Here is a 16,779-nt window from a genome sequence, read left to right as displayed (position 1 = left end):
AGCGGTATTTTTGTGACTGGAAGGCGATGTCCAGTAGAGTTCTGCTGGGATCAATGTTAGGGCCCTTACTGTTTGTGGTACATATAAATGATTTGGACTTGAATATAAGAGGGTTGATCAGTAAGTTCAAGGATGATGTGAAAATTGATTGCATGATAAATAGGGAGGAGGATAGCCTTAGAATGCAGAATGATAGAGACAGGGTGGTCAGATGAACTGATCAGCGGTAAATGGATTTCAATTTGGTTAAGCATGAGGTGATGCATTTGGGCAGGACAAACAAGGCAAGGCATGATGAACGATAGGACTCTGGGAAGCACAGAGGATCAGAGGGAACTTGGTGTGCATGTACACCAATCCCTTAAGGTAGTGGGAGAGGTAGGTAAAGGGGTTAAAAAAATGGATACTTGCCTCTCTTAGTGGAGGCACAGAGTTTAAGAGCAGGGAGGTCATGCCAGAAATGTTGATTAGACCGCAGCTAGAGTATAGTATGCAGTTTTGGAAACCACATTATAGAAGCAATGTGATTGCACTGGGGAGGGTGCAAAGGGATTTACTGGCATGTTACCTGGGCTGGAGAATTTTAGTTATGAAGAAAGATTGAATAAGAGTGGGATTATTTTCTTTGGAAGGACATGATTGAGATACACAAAATTATAAGGGGCATACATAGGGTAGACAAAGGAATTTTTCTTCTTGGAGGAGGGATCAAGGACTGGGGTCACAGATATAAGGTAATAGGCAGAAGGTTTAGAGGGGATGTGAGTAAAGAATTTTCACTCAGAGGGTTGTGTGAATCTGGATCTGCCTGTGAGGTGGTCGAGGCAGAAACCCTCATAACATTTAAGAAATACAGTATTTACATGTGTGCTTATAATACCAAGGCATATAATGCAACGGATTCTGGATCAGTGGTGCTGGAAAAGCACAGCAGTTCAGGCAGCATCCAAGGAGCAGTAAAACCGACGTTTCGGGCAAAAGCCCTTCATCAGGAATACAGGCAGAGTGCCTGAAGGGTGGAGAGATAAATGAGAGGAAGGTGGGGGTGGGGAGAAAGTAGCTTAGAGTACAATAGGTTAGTGGGGGTGGGAATGAAGGTGATAGGTCAGGGAGGAGGGTGGGGAAAGGTAGCAAAGAGTACAATGGGTGGACGGGGGGGGGATGAAGGTGATAGGTCAAAGAGGAGGGTGGAGTGGACAGGTGGAAAAGAAGATAGGCAGATAGGACAAGTCATGGGGACAGTGCTGAGCTGGAAGTTTGGAATTGGGGTGAGGTGGGGGAAGGGGAAATGAGGAAACTGTTGAAGTCCACATTGATGCCCTGGAGTTTAAGTGTTCCAAGGCGGAAGATGAGGCGTTCTTCCACCAGGCATTGGGTGGTGAGGGAGCGGTGGTGAAGGAGGCCCAGGACCTCCATGTCCTCGGCAGAGTGGGAGGAGGAGTTGAAATGTTGGGCCACAGGGCAGTGTGGTTGATTGGTGTGGGTGTCCCAGAGATGTTCCCTAAAGCGCTCTGCTCGGAGGCGTCCAGTCTCCCCAACGTAGAGGAGATCGCATCGGGAGCAACGGATACAATAAATGATATTGATGGATGTGACTAGCACTCTTCAAACATTCCAGAAGATTCCCCCAACCTCTGGAACTGCTCGGACGCCATTAGTCATGCGGCTGGTGCAGCCACTATCCCCATGCTGATTGAAGACATCAATTCCGCCCCCATCATGGCCGCTTCCACAGCCACTTCCGCCTCTCACAGTTCCTCATGCACCACGTGACATCACTTCCGCCCCTCACTTTATCGCTGATGTCACATACTCAGTGACGTCCACCCCCCCATATTGCCGTGTTTGCCACCACTTCCGCCCCCACCAACGCCACTCACCTGCATTCTGCTGACATGCCCCCACATATCCCACTGTCACCATCCCCACCCCCCAGAACCCTGAGGGGAACACCACTCCTGCTCATGGGTCCACCCCCATTCCCTCCACCACCACACCCACTCCAGTTATAGGCTCCGCCCCCATTCCCAGCTCCACACCCACACCAGAACCCAGCTCACAGCCCTGCCGAGTTTTCACCATCCCTCCAGACCTCCCCCACACTGAGGACGAAAGATTAATCCTCAGCAAAGGACTCACCTTCATCCCCCTCCTCCCTCGCATCAATGAATTTAATACACGCCTTGATTAGATTAGATTAGATTACTTACAGTGTGGAAACAGGCCCTTCGGCCCAACAAGTCCACACCGCCTCGCCGAAGCGCAACCCACCCATACATTTACCCCTTACCTAACACTACGGGCAATTGAGCATGGCCAATTCACCTGACCCCTGCACATTTTTGGACTGTAGGAGGAAACCGGAGCACCCGGAGGAAACCCACGCAGACACGGGGAGAACGTGCAAACTCCACACAGTCAGTCGCCTGAGGCGGGAATTGAACCCGGGTCTCTGGCGCTGTGAGGCAGCAGTGCTAACCACTGTGCCACCGTGCCACCCACCTCAGGTGATGTCGAACACTTCTTCCGCTGCCTCCACCTCCATGCTTACTTTCACAATCAGGACTCCCGCCCACCTTCCGAGAACCCCTTCGCCTGCCTCCAACACACTCCATCCACTTGGACACCCCGTGCTGACCTATTACTCGCCCTCGACCTCTTCATTTCCAACTGCTGCCGGGACATTAACCGCCTCAACCTGTCTACCCCTCTCCCCCACTCCAACCTCTCACCCTCATAACGCGCTGCCCTCCAATCCCTTTGCTCCAATCCCGACCTCACCATCAAGCCAGCAGATAAAGGGGGTGCAGTGGTAGTCTGGCGCACTGACCTCGACACCACTGAAGCCAGACGCCAACTCGAGGACACCTCCTCCTACCGCCCCCTCGAACATGACCCCATCTCCCATCACCAAACCATCATCTCCAAGACCATACAGAACCTCATCACCTCAAGCGATCTCCCACCCACAGCTTCTAACCTCATAGTCCAGGAACCCCGCACTACCCGGTTCTACCTCCTTCCCAAGATCCACAAGCCTGACCACCCTGGCCGACCCATTGTCTCAAGCATCCTCCTGCCCCACTGAACTCATTTCTACCTACCTCGACACTGTCCTATCCCCCCTAGTCCAGGAACTCCCCACATATGTTCGAGACACCACCCTTGCTCTCCACCTCCTCCAAGACTTCCGTTTCTCCGGCCCCCAATGCCTCATCTTCACCATGGATATCCAATCCCTCTACATCTCCATCCGCCATGGCCAGGGCCTCCAAACCCTCCATTTCTTCCTCTCCTGATGTCCCCAACAGTACCCTTCCACCGACATTCTCATTCATTCGGCCGAACTGGTCCTCACCCTTAACAATTTCTCCTTCGAATCTTCCCATTTCCTCCAGACCAAAGGGGTAGCCATGGGCACCCGTATGGGCCCCAGCTATGCCTGTCACTTTGTTGGCTACGTAGAACAGTGCATCTTTCGTAGTTACACCGGCACCACTCCCCACCTCTTCCTCCGCTACATTGATGACTGCATTGGCGCCACCTCGTGCTCCTGCGAGGAGGTTGAGCAATTCATCAACTTCACCAACACATTCCACCCTGACCTTAAATTCACCTGGACCATCTCGGACACCTCCCTTCCCTTCCTGGACCTCTCCATCTCCATTAATGACGACCGATTTGACACCGACATTTTTTACAAACCCATCGACTCCCACAGCTAACTGGATTACACTTCTTCCCACCCTACCTCCTGCAAAAATGCCATCCCGTATTCTCAATTCCTCCACCGTATCTGCTTCCAGGAGGACCATTTCCACCACAGAACACACCAGATGGCTTCCTTCTTTAGAGACCGCAATTTCCCTTCCCACGTGGTTAAAGATGCCCTCCAACGTATCTCGTCCACATCCCACAACTCCGCCCTCAGACCCCACCCCTCCAACTGTAACAAGGACAGAACCCACCGGTGCTCACCTTCCACCCTACCAACCTTCGCATAAAGCAAATCACCCGCCGACATTTCCGCCACCTCCAAACGGACCCCAACACCAGAGATATAGTTCCCTCTGTGACTACCTGGTCAGGTCAATGCCCCCCTACAACCCACCCTCCCGTCCTGGCACCTTTCTCTGCCACCGCAGGAATTGCAAAGCCTGCGCCCACACCTCCTCCCTCACCTCCATCCAAGGCTCTAAAGGAGCCTTCCACATCCATCAAAGTTTTACCTGCACATCCACCAATATCATTTATTGTATCCGTTGCTCCCGATGCTGTCTCCTCTACATTGGGGACACTGGACGCCTCCGAGCAGAGCGCTTTAGGGAACATCTCTGGGACACCCGGAACCAATCAACCACACCGCCCTGTGGCCCAACATTTCAACTCCCCCTCCGAGGACATGGAGGTCCTGGGCCTCCTTCACTGCCGCTCCCTCGCCACCCAATGCCTGGAGGAAGAAAGCCTCATCTTCCGCCTCGGAACATTTCAACCCCAGGGCATCAATGTGGATTTCAACAGTTTCCTCATTTCTCCTTCCCCCGCCTCACCCCAGTTCTAAACTTCCAGATCAGCACTGTCCCCATGACTTGTCCTATCTGCCTATCTTCTTTTCCATCTATCCACTCCACCCTCCTCTCTGACTTATCACCTCCATCCCACCCCCATCCATCCATTGTACTCTTTGCTACCTTCCCCCCGTCTCCTCCCTGACCTATCACCTTCATCCCCATCCCCACTCACCTATTGTACTCTATGCTACTTTCTCCCCACCACCACCCTCCTCTCATTTATCTCTCCACCCTTCAGGCACTCTGCCTGTATTCCTGATGAAGGGCTTTTGCCTGAAACGTCAATTTTACTGCTCCTCAGATGCTGCCTTTTCCAGCACCACTCTAATCCAGACTCTGGTTTCCAACATCTGCAGTCCTTGTTTTTACCTATATACTGCAACGGGCCAAGTCCGGATAAAGAGAACGAGAACGGTTAAGTGGTTGCTTCGACTGGCGCATATTGGGCCAAAGGACCTTTTCCGATATTGTAGATCTTGTGACTCTATGACATCTTGGACAAGAATTAATTGTCTAAATACCCTCTAACCAACACAATTATTTCAAAATAGAAAAACTGTAAATATTCTAGCTCTGCCCAACCTTAATACGCAGCATTAGGAGGTGGACGTTTTGGGTATAATTCTTCTTCATGACTGAGCGTGCGTGTAAGGGGAGCTGCAGATAAAGGGGGTGTGGGGCAGGGAGGTCAGGTAGAGGGTACCACCCTGTTGGTCAATAGGAGGAATGAACCCAGATGGTGGCTAGAAGGGTCGATGAAAGGAATGAAAGGGAGGGGGGAGGGGCTGGGAAGGGAGATTATTTGACTTTGGAGAACTCAATGTTGAGTCCTCTGGGCTGCAGACTGCCCAGGCGGAAGATGAGGTGTTTTTCCTCCAATTTGCAGTTTGATTCATTCTGATAAAGGAGGAGGACAAGGATGGTCATGTCAGAAAGGGAGTGGGAAGGGGAATTAAAATGGGTGGTGACTGGGAGGTCAGATCAGCCTGTGGGCCGGCTGAGATGCTCACGTCCATCTTCCACCTGGGCAACCTACAGCCCAGAGAACTCAACATTGAGTTCTCCAATTTCAAATAACGTCCCTTCCCATCACCAGACTTCTTTCCCATAACCTCTCCATTCCTCTCATCGACCCTTCCTTCTAGCCACCGTCTAGATTCATTCCTCCCAGCCACCGACTGGATTCATTCCTCCCATTGACCAACCAGGTTGTACCCTCTACTTGTGTTCACCTATCCCCACCTCACCACCCTGCCTTCCCACTCCCTTTATTTGCAGCTCCCCGTACACCCAACCCCAGTCCTGAAGAAGAGTTACACCTGAAACCCCCTGTTGCTGCCTGGCTTGCTGCCTTATTCCAGCCTCCTGCTCGTCTACCTTGGATTCCAGCATCTGCATTTTTTTTGTATCCAACCTTAAAATGCAGCTATACATTTCTCAACAGTTTACGTTTCTAAAGCATTCTTTCAAGAAAAAAAATTCCGAGCTTTACATTAAAGCAAAAAATAAACAGCAAATACAAAAGAGAAGTTGAAGTGATTGGAGGATGAACTAAAGAAATAGCTCAATAGAATTTTTTGTGGGGCTTACATTTAGGGAGCTAAACAGTAGAAGCAGCCTAATGTTAAAGGAGAACTCATCATGGTGGTGTGGCAGAAAAGAGGGTCAAATGAAAGGTCTATCGTTCATGAAGGAGTATGGTAATACATCTGGAGGTGACTGGTATTGAGTTAGATGAGGTCATGGAGACACTTTAAATAATGGTGACAATTTTAAAGTCAATTCTGTGTAGTGCAAGGAGCCTGTGGAGTTCAGAATAACTGAGAGCAATGAAAACATGGGTTGCCATAGTTACGATTTGTTAAATCTGTGGACAATTAAGATTGATTGGAAAAGCATAATAAATGACCTATTGTTTCAGAGGTTAGTAATGTTGCCTACGTGGATGAGTGAACATACAATGAAAGCTCGAATCTGGATTCACGAGAATAGTGGTGTGGAATATATTTATCACAAATTTTAATCTATAATTAATGAGGTGTTACTGCTGATCAGTAAACTAAATCAAAATCACTTAAAATGAAAGGTCTTAAATATGGCAAGTATAAATTTTGATTCATTTCGCATTATAAACCATTAGGCATCAGTATTTTGATAGATTTGATCATATTGACAGTGGTTTGATGTCACTGAACTTTTTTCTATTTAATAAAAACTCGATTCTCAATATTGTTATCCCAAATTCACCCTAAAAGGATGTGCAGACTCGCTCATTTGTTAATGTGTGTAGAACTTCTTTGCAACTCATAAACCTAAATGTTAATATTTACATTTACACCGTCCAAAACTGCCTCTTCTTCCAGAGGATTGGCCACCAGAAGGTTGAGAGTCTTTATCCATGACCTGAACTAATACTGTCAGTTCAGTGAGACTCACAGCAAGCTGAATGGGCCACGAAGGCAAACATTTGAATTAGTTATCTGGCTAGTGGATTAGTTAGTGAATCAATTATCTAGTTACTGGGTTAGTTAGATAATGAATTAATTACCTCTCGTAGCTAGTATATACATTACCGCATTAGTAATTTGGTTCTCTAGTTAACAAATTACTGAGCGATTTCGTGAATTGGTTAGTTCGTGGATTCGCTGGTTAGTAAGCGCTGGCTGCTTTCAGCCACAAGTTGCTGGTGTGGCGCCTGTCTCCACCTCCTGGGGAAGCCGTTGTCAATGGAGACCCGCAGACACGGCAACCACTTTATCACCATCCTCATTCGAAATGAAAGAGTGAGCTTCCCCGTGTATTTTTTTTTTTGTTTCCCCACCCCTTACAGCTTGTAGTTCTCCTGATTTTGATCCTCAGCCGGCAGCACCACTCGACCACAGCGCGAACATCGGCGTCTTCGTTTCCGCCCGTTCAGGCAATCCGCGCGGGCGGCACCGGGAGGGAGGGTCCTGTTCCGCTTCCTTCTCGACAGGCAGTGCAGCGGGGCAGCCCCGGCTCTCAGGACCCGGTTGTTAGGGGCCGAGGCAAGATGGCGGATGTGCTGAGCGTACTGCGTCAATACAACATCCAGAAGAAGGAGATTGTGGTGAAAGGGGACGAAGTCATCTTCGGAGAGTTTTCCTGGCCGAAGAATGTGAAGACGAATTATGTGATCTGGGGGTGAGTGGTGTCCGCCCGGGTGCCGCGTGGATGGACGGGTGGATGTGCAGGGTGGGAGGTAAACACTGCGATGGTGGGGGAAGGTGCACTCCGGGGTGAGGAGTTGAGTGGAGTTTGAGCAGCATGTGCGGGGGTCAGGGGAGCTGCTGGCGGGCAACTGTCGTCAATTTCACTGATCACGTCGCCAAACAAGTCCCTTCCAGTGTCAACTATAAATAGAAAACGCAGGGAATTGTGTTTGCTTGTTTAACACAGACAGCAGCCGTGGTTTGGGAAAAGCGACCACTCGTATCACTCTTTCACAACAAAAAAAAACTACTGATCAAAGCGATCTCGCCTCTGTCTGAGTAAACTCGGCGAAAAGGCTATTGGCGCAAACTTTTCTCGACTTTTTTTGCAATTTTTCTCAAGTAGTTTGCATGACTTTAAATTGATCGGAGCTTTTACCTTTAAACAAGCTCACGCAATTTTGTTTTGCACTGAGATGGTGTAGCCGAGGTTTTTCATGTGCAAAGGCTTTCCATCCACCAGCTTGAATGCGTTGTAAGTTACATTTGTTATAAACTTCCGATTGTCGGATGAGATGTTGAAACGAATTGCTATGTGCCACTTCCGGTGGCTCTGTTTCTTTTTAAGGGTTGTTGAGCATTATGGAAGAAGAGTGTACTTTCCATATGCTGGCTAATATTACTGACTGGGAAAGGCAGTAGCCCATGTGTTTCATTGCGTAATAGATACTGCTGAAAACTAAATACATTAAGTGCTTTTGAGGTATTGAAATTATTCAAAAAGAAACTGATGCTTTAGTGAACCAGGTAATTCACATTTCCAGAACATCCAAACAGCTTCCTAAGTAACTTTGAGAAAATTTCAAAACTAGGTCATGTGATTACTTGATATGGAGTGCACTTTCTGGATGAATATGGAACATATGGATGAACGGCTGAGGATCCTGGGATTATATTCATTAGAGTTTAGAAGGTTGAGGGGAATTCTAATATAAACTTACATGATAATGCATGGCTTAGAAAGGGTGGACACTGGGAATTTGTTTCTGTCAGGCAGGATATTAGGACCTGTGGTCACAGCCTTAGAATTAGAGAGGGTCAATTTAGAACAGAAATGAGGAGACATTTCTTCATCCAGAGAGTGGTGGACCTGTGGAATTCATTGCCACGGAGCGCAGTGGAGGCCGGGACATTAAATGTCTTCAAGGCAGAGATTGATAAATTCTTGATGTTGCAAGGAATTAAGGGCTACGGGGAGAGTGTGGGTAAATGGCGGTGAAATGCCCATCAGCTATGATTGAATGACGGAGTGGCCTCGATGGGCTGAATGGCCTCATTCCTACTCTTATGTTGTGGTCTTTCTCATTATAGGATACATTCCAATTACAATATTGAAGCCAGATAATTAAGTGTGTACAGAGTCTCTGGTGTTTGCAGGAATACAGCTGAAATTGTAGCTTCCTAGAAATTTAGGACATGATATTTTCTTGCTGTTTTGATAGCACAAGCACCCTTCTTGGGAAGCAACTTCGACATTGATTTGGAATCATTGTCAATTGCAGAAAGGACAGCAATATCAATAACAGCAGGTGGTGAACCCAAAGGATTGGGTGCAGCGGACGAGAGAGACGTTGGGCATATAATCAAACCCAGGACTGTCTATCATTGATTCTGATCTTTGTGTTACTCTCTTGGTTTCATCAGCCTGTGTGTTGTATGTTAAGATGGGTCTTGGAAGAATTTAATTTTGCATTCTTAGGAGTGGAAAGAGCTGTTATTGTATTGTAAAACTGATTTTACATAAAACTGTTTAGTTCTTCATTCTGTACAGCGGGTGGCACAGTGGTTAGCACTGCTGCCTCACAGTGCCAGAGACCCGGGTTCAATTCCCGCCTCAGGCGACTGACTGTGTGGAGTTTGCACATTCTCCCTGTGTCTGCGTGGGTTTCCTCTGGGTGCTCCGGTTTCCTCCCACAGTCCAAAGATGTGCAGGTCAGGTGAATTGGCCATGCTAAATTACCCGTAGTGTTAGGTAAGGGGTAAATGTATGGGTGGGTTGCGCTTCGGCGGGGCGGTGTGGACTTGTTGGGCCGTAGGGCCTGTTTCCACACTGTAAGTAATCTAATCTAAAAAGAGCATTCCTCCTTTTGCGTATTGTTAAAAGCACATCAGTAATGCTTGTATATTTTTTTCAATGAGAGATACCTGTTTTTATTTACTCCATTTCTGCAGTAGAACAATTAAGTGTGTGGGTGTGAACCTTTTCCCTCGTCTTATTTGTTGGGACTCTGGTACAAAACTTGAACATGATGAAGAGCTCTTAAGTGGTGCCTTTATGGTGAACTGCAGTTCTTGGTGGTAGGTAGTAGATGAGGGCTAGGAGGATCTGTTGGTAGAGCACTTTTGCTTTTAGTTATAACTTAGATGACAATGGAGCCCTGTTGCAGAAAATTATTTATGGTATGTAAATTTGTATGAGAACTGTGAGCAAAAAGAAAGACATGAATGTCATAGAGTCATAGAGATGTACAACGTGAAAACAGACTCTTCGATCCAACTCGTTCATGCCGACCAGATATCCTAACCTAATCGAGTCCCATTTGCCAGTACCTGACCCATATCCCTCTAAACCCTTCCTAGTCATATACTCATCCAGATGCCATTTAAATGCTGTAATTGTACCAGCCTCCACCACTTTCTCTGGTAACTCATTCCATACATGCACCACCCTCTGCATGAAAAGGTTGCCCCTCAGATCCCTTTTATATCTTTCCCCTCTCACCCTAAACTTATGCCCTCTGGTTCTGGACTCCCCCACCCCAGCAAAAAGAGTTTGTCTATTTATCCTATCCATGCCCCTCATGATTTTATAAACCTCTACAAGGTCACCCCTCAGCCTCCGATGCTTAAGGGAACATAGTCCTAGCCTATTCACCCTCTCCCTAGAGCTCAAACCCCGGCAACAACCTTGCCAATCTTCTCTGAACCCTTTCAGGTTTCACAACATCCTTCCAAATATTGCATGCAATATTCCAAAAGTGGCCTAACCAAAGTCCTATACAGCCGCAACATGACCTTCCAACTAAATCTTTGTTTCCACATCAAGATTTCTGTTTGAGTTTGCTTCTTTACCTTGCCTAAAGCTGATTCTTGTAAGTCTACAAACAATATTTCAGCTAATTATGCATATTACAAAGGCTTGTGTATCTTGATTTTTTTTGATCCAACCAGTAAATATTAGTCGGTGCTTTAGCCACAAAGCTAAGACCAATACTCCCTTTGCTAAACATTAATATATCTGCTTTGGACAGGATGATAGACTGTAATCTGAAGAGGAAACCATAGCAGAATTCCTGAACCCCATCTTGCCCAATAAAAGTGAAATTAGTGATATTTCTTGAGCTTATGATAGTACGAGATTATTGATTTTTTAATAGTTTTGAAACATTTGGATTTTTAAAAAAAATGTCACTTTTGCAGACAAACTAGAGTTTATGTAGTGGTGTGTGCATTTTGGCTATCCATGTATATCTACAGGTAACACATGAACTACAGTCCCGAAGTCTGTTTAATGTTTGGTTGACCTTTTCACCAAGTAGAAGAATTTTGAGTCAGTTTAAAGTTGCACAGAATGTTTCATATTTTCTGTACTGATGTAAATTAAACTGGTCATAGCACTTTGATATTTTTGTTGAGCTGCAGTGCAGCATTCCGTGTGATGGCCAACATTTGGTTTGAGCTATGCTTTTTTAAAGGAAATTATGCACTGTCCTTATAATAATTAACAGAATACATCAAAGAATGAACCCAGTAAACTGGTAGATTGTAGTTAGGTCCTCAACATTTCTATCAATTTTTTAATTAAAATGAAATTGTGTGATGTAGTGAATTAGTAGGTAATTTCTTCCAATATTTGGATAAAGCAAACTAAACATCTGAAGACCGAAACATTTGTAAATCAAATACTTGCAACACTCTCCTTCCTAAACTTAATGGCCTTAAGTCTGTGACAAAAAATGTCTCTATATTTAACAATAAATTTTAATTCTGACATTTGTATAAATGTTTCCACTGTGAAAGAGGGAAAATAGTCTACTATGTAATGTTCTTATGAGGTTATAATTAAGGAGTGTGATATAAACCAGTTAGCATTAACTTGTTTTTGTGGCTTTTGCTGTAATTGCACAGGTTGTGATTTAATTCGTATTGAAACTGTTAATTGCCAGTACGGATATTTCTTGTGTTATAAAATGTCAGAAAGGTACAGTGCAACAGTAGAATGTGAAACGTAAGTTTTGAAGGAAGAATTGTCACAAAGTAATGTTCCTACCTTGAATGCTAGTGGTCAGTGTCAAGTTTGTTATTGTATAAACTGGAATATATTTCAGAACATTGTACAAGATTATATCAAGTCTTTTTCTGAAGTATTGTTATGGAATTTTAAAACAGTTAGCAATTGTGCCATACAGTAATGTGTAATAAAGATTTTCTACCAAACCTTTTTCTTCAAATTACAGAGGACATCATATCATCAACTCAGATTTATGCAGTACGTTTAACATAATAAAATATTCCAACGTGCTTTCTGGGAATTATATCTGATAAAGTAACGAGAGTTTACTCTGAGATTTCCTCTTCGGAGATTATGTATTGTCACTTGGTGTGTGGATGTTGAAATAGATACAAGTGTGAGCACGTTTTTTTTTCACTTGAATTTAAAAAGAAGATGGCTATATACAGTTGTGTATTTTGTCAGGACAAGTGTTTGCCATGTCATAAACTGCATGAATTGTAAACAAAATGAAAACAAGGAATCTGGATTATTGATTTAAGAATACCTTGATGATCTTTCCATTCAGTGGTGAAAAGCAGAGACCTAAACCTGAAAGTTAAAATTAAAGCAAATGGACAAATCTTGGAACAGGTGAAAAATTCACACACCGTGGGAAGTTTATTACAAATGCTAGGAGATGTGATTATGAGATTTGAATGAGAATTGAGACACCCGATACCAGCATTGTCAGAAAAAAGGATATATTTTCTGTAACGACTTTGGAAAATAATCTATATTTTGATTGACTAAATGTGGAAAATTTGTTTTAAAAATCAAGCATTGCTGAAGAATTATAGTGTGGCTTTGAAATCAAGTAACCTGATAATTTTATTATAAATATGGGTTACGCAGCTGCTGACTAAAGCAGTAACAAGAGAAGCGGCTGATGGGCTTGATTTAAAGATGTGTACAAATTCAGCTTGCAACAGGTAGCTGATTGATCTATGGTCTGGTGACCAGTTTTGATGACAAAGACCTTCTTCCTGCCAGTAACTATGATGAGTTCTCAGATAGCTGAAGTTTGGGCCTGTGAAAAAAAAATGAAGAGAAGCCTTTGAATTTCTGCCTGCCTGAGAGCTGCATCTGTTTTCTACAGGAACTCCTTCTTTAAGCCTGAAGAAAACCCGTTACTCTTTCTTTAGCAGTTGCTCTTAGCTGTGAATTTTAGTTAACAAGTTAGAGCCCTTATATAAGTGTGAACCAGCCATCCTGTGCCTCCTGCAAACCAATGAAAACATCCAGAGAAGGAAGACCAAAAAGCAGGATTCTCATCAGCGTGAGAATCAACTCAACAGATCCATTGAACTGTTTTCAGCTTTCCCTCCATCCATAACACCAATGTTTTTTTCCTGTGAATGAATGTGCGTGTATAAAGGGGCATTTAAATGTAGTTAAAGTTGTAATTAGTAAAGTTGTATGCCAATGATTCATAATTATTGAACTATAGTTAGAATCAACTTTCTTGATTCTACTTGTATTTAGTAGTAATTCCTGTTAAGTATTGAAACCTAGTCCATGCTTTGTGTCAACCTGCATCTGAAAATCAGGCAAGTTGCAGAACTCTGTGAATAGCAGTGCTTGATTTTCAGTGTACTCCCCAGTGATGCGTAACTTAAAAGAGAAACTGAACCTGAATGTAAATGAAAGAATATTGAGCTTCTATACTTTATTATCTGTGTTGTGTGTCTCTGATATATAGACAGAAAGCAAAGAGACATGAGGAGAATTCACCTAGAGGAGAATTATTGCACATCCTACACAGAATAATGAAGAAATGCTGGAAATGGCTAGAGAAAAGAGGAAGTCAGAACATAATATCAAAAAAGATGCAGTATTTCTATCAGTGTTGGTATAGATGTTGGGCAAAGATAGCTATTGCAAGGAAAGATAGAAATATAAAGGGAAGCAAAGGAGAAAATGGATTGCAAATGTAATGGGTTGACATACGTGGAATTAATAAGGACAGACCAAATTGAAGATCCATGTGGAAATTCTTCTGAGAAGAAGTTGACACTGATGAATGAACAAATCTATACCACAAAACATTTCAGCAAATATCCTTGAGTGACTTTGGTTTTGATTATCTTTTACTTTCAAGCCACTGGTTGATGTTGGAAGCACATTTGGTTATTTGTTATTTTTTAACCTCTTGTTAAAACTCACCACTAAACGCTCCATACTACAATTGTGCACAAAAAGTCGCAAGCTTTGCTCTGCACAATTGTTCAGACTTTTCCTGCTGCTACTAATATGTAAAAACAATGGGTTGGAGGTGGTTGTCAGTTGTTCTGGTGCATGAAGGGGAAAACTCATTATGAAGACCTTTCCTCATTATCCAAATGTCTGAATAATCACTGACAACATGGAGTTCTGTTCAGAGAAAAAGTACCAGGTGATTTAACAGTGAATCTGTTCCTTATTTCACCATACCAAGGCTCATGGAAATTTAATCAATATAAACCAGTTTTCAACATGATTACCAAAGCTCCTGAGCACCGGGTGAAACTTAGTGGTCTCGCATGAAACCTATTGCCAATTATTTTTCTAAAAAGCACTTTTTTGTAGTACGATTTTTGATCAATAAAGTCAACAATCAGCAACAGGAAATTAGCAGTCCAGCTGTAGATAACTAATATCTGGGGGAACCAAGAAACCTCTGCGTTTACAATTTTTCTTGAATTTATTTTGCTTCATTTGAAATAGGTGAGTTGGAGTTCATTAATACCAAGATGTGGGTTTACAAAACACTGGTCATTGTTTCTTGGTTATCCCAGATAGTAGTTACCTACAGCTGGACTGCTAATTTCTTGCTGCTGATTGTTGACTTTATTGATTATCGGTCTGATATTAGCTTGGCTATATTGATCAAGGCTAATGCTTGATCATAGCAAATAATTAAATAAAGGAGTTCAACATAGAATCCCTTAGCATTGCTCTCATTCCCTTCAGCAAACTAAGACAAATGTTGCCCAAAGCAGGTAGATTTAACCTATTTGTGTGCCAGATTTTGACTTCCTGGGGTAGTGTGCTGGAAATCTGGCTCCAGTATTCCTGGAGTTGTCACAAATGTGAAAATGTGGTTAAAGCACTGACTGACTCAATATTACATAACTCTAATTCGGGTTAAACGAAAACTAGTTTTTTTTCATTGCAATTATTTTTTACTGAAGTATTTTTAATCAGTGGCAAGAAAGAAATACAAATTGCTAACTTATAGTTCTATAACTTTTTATTTTTACCCTTTTTAAAATTCTCATACCATTAGATATGAGAATATGATGCACAGAGAGACAAGGCAAGGCACAAGTATTGTGCTTGAACAAATGAAAGAAAACAGAAAATGGCATGAGCACCAGTTAGCAGATATTGATTTAGTTATTTCTTTTGGCTTTCTTCTGACTCCTTCTAATTTTTTGTTAATGACATGAAGTTTTAGAGATCCAATTCCGAACTTTTCATTTATTGGTTGAGATTTTTTGTGCTTGAAGGTGGTTTTTCACCCTTTTACAACTCAAGGGAATTTGTGGAAAGCAGTTTTCGGAGAAATAGTAAGTGAGAATATCAAATGATTTTCTGTTATTTCTCCACACGTGAGGGAGAGAGAGAGAGATTTAGGTGTTTTTGCATACTAAAACTTTCTTGATTGTCCTCGTGTAAGGTTGTAGTCTATTGTTAACCAGTCAAGTGGTTAGTGTGCTGAATAATCCTGAGTCCAGGGACAAAAACAGTCTAATTGAAAAACCAATAAAAAGGCTGTTGCCATGCAAAACCTTTTCAAGAATGCAAATATAACTCCATATGGACAGAAAAATTATGTTATTGTGTTTCCCCCTCTGTTTGAATAAGGAAATACTGTAGACATAAATTGCAATATACTCCAGTAATTTGTTTTTTGTGGTTCTGTTCGCCGAGCTGGGAATTTGTGTTGCAGACGTTTCGTCCCCTGTCGAGGTGACATCCTCAGTGCTTGGGAGCCTCCTGTGAAGCGCTTCTGTGATCTTTCCTCTGGCATTTGTAGTGGTTTGAATCCGCTGCTTCTGGTTGTCCATTCCAGCTGTCCGCTGCAGTGGCCGGTATATTGGGTCCAGGTCGATGTGTTTGTTGATAGAATCTGTGGATAAGTGCCATGCCTCTAGGAATTCCCTGGCTGTTCTCTGTTTGGCTTGCTTGTCCTATAATCGTAGTGTTGTCCTAGTCGAACTCATGTTGCCTGTCATCTGCGTGATTTGCGACTAAGGATAGCTGATCGTGTCGTTTTGTGGCTAGTTGGTGTTCATGGATACGGATCGTTAGCTGTCTTCCTGTTTGTCCTATGTAGTGTTTTGTGCAGTCCTTGCATGGGATTTTGTACACTACGTTGGTTTTGCTCACGCTGGGTATCGGGTCCTTTGTCCTGGTGAGTTGTCTGAGAGTGTCTGTTGGTTTGTGTGCTGTTATGAGTCCTAGTGGTCATAGTAGTCTGGCTGTCAGTTCAGAAATGTTCTTGATGTATGGTAACGTGGCTAGTCCTTTGGGTTGTGGCATGTCTTCATTCCATTGTCTTTCCCTTAGGCATCTGTTGATGAAATTGCTGCGTATCCGTTTTTGGCGAATACATTGTAGAGGTGCTCTTCTTCCTCTTTTTGCAGTTCTGGTGTGCTGCAGTGTGTTGTGGCCCTTTTTGAACAGTGTCTTGATGCAACTTCTTTTGTGTGTGTTGGGGTGA

General features: G+C 43.7%; 2 protein-coding genes across 3 annotated transcripts in view; one reads left to right on the top strand and one right to left on the bottom strand.

Annotated features, from left to right (window-relative positions):
* LOC122554566 (uncharacterized) overlaps positions 1-7,516 on the bottom strand; it is a 32,138-nt gene extending 24,622 nt beyond the window's left edge. The window contains exon 1 of one of the 2 annotated variants that reach the window (XM_087990857.1): positions 7,120-7,516. The gene's annotated coding sequence lies outside the window, so the exon portion shown is untranslated. The remainder of the gene's footprint in view (positions 1-7,119) is intronic. The other variant, XM_043699808.2, reaches the window with a different exon arrangement.
* A 62-nt stretch (positions 7,517-7,578) lies between these two features.
* Positions 7,579-16,779, top strand: part of cdc73 (cell division cycle 73, Paf1/RNA polymerase II complex component, homolog (S. cerevisiae)) — a 330,083-nt gene continuing 320,882 nt past the window's right edge. The window contains exon 1 of the mRNA XM_043699805.2: positions 7,579-7,733. Coding sequence (XP_043555740.1) covers positions 7,603-7,733 — 131 coding nt within the window. The 5' untranslated portion in view covers positions 7,579-7,602. The remainder of the gene's footprint in view (positions 7,734-16,779) is intronic.

Source organism: Chiloscyllium plagiosum, unplaced genomic scaffold, assembly GCF_037043375.1.
Source record: "Chiloscyllium plagiosum isolate Xiang-an unplaced genomic scaffold, Cpla_swu_hap1 HiC_scaffold_9, whole genome shotgun sequence".
In the NCBI taxonomy this organism is placed as follows: domain Eukaryota; kingdom Metazoa; phylum Chordata; class Chondrichthyes; order Orectolobiformes; family Hemiscylliidae; genus Chiloscyllium; species Chiloscyllium plagiosum.
This window is presented reverse-complemented; position numbering and strand designations above follow the sequence as displayed.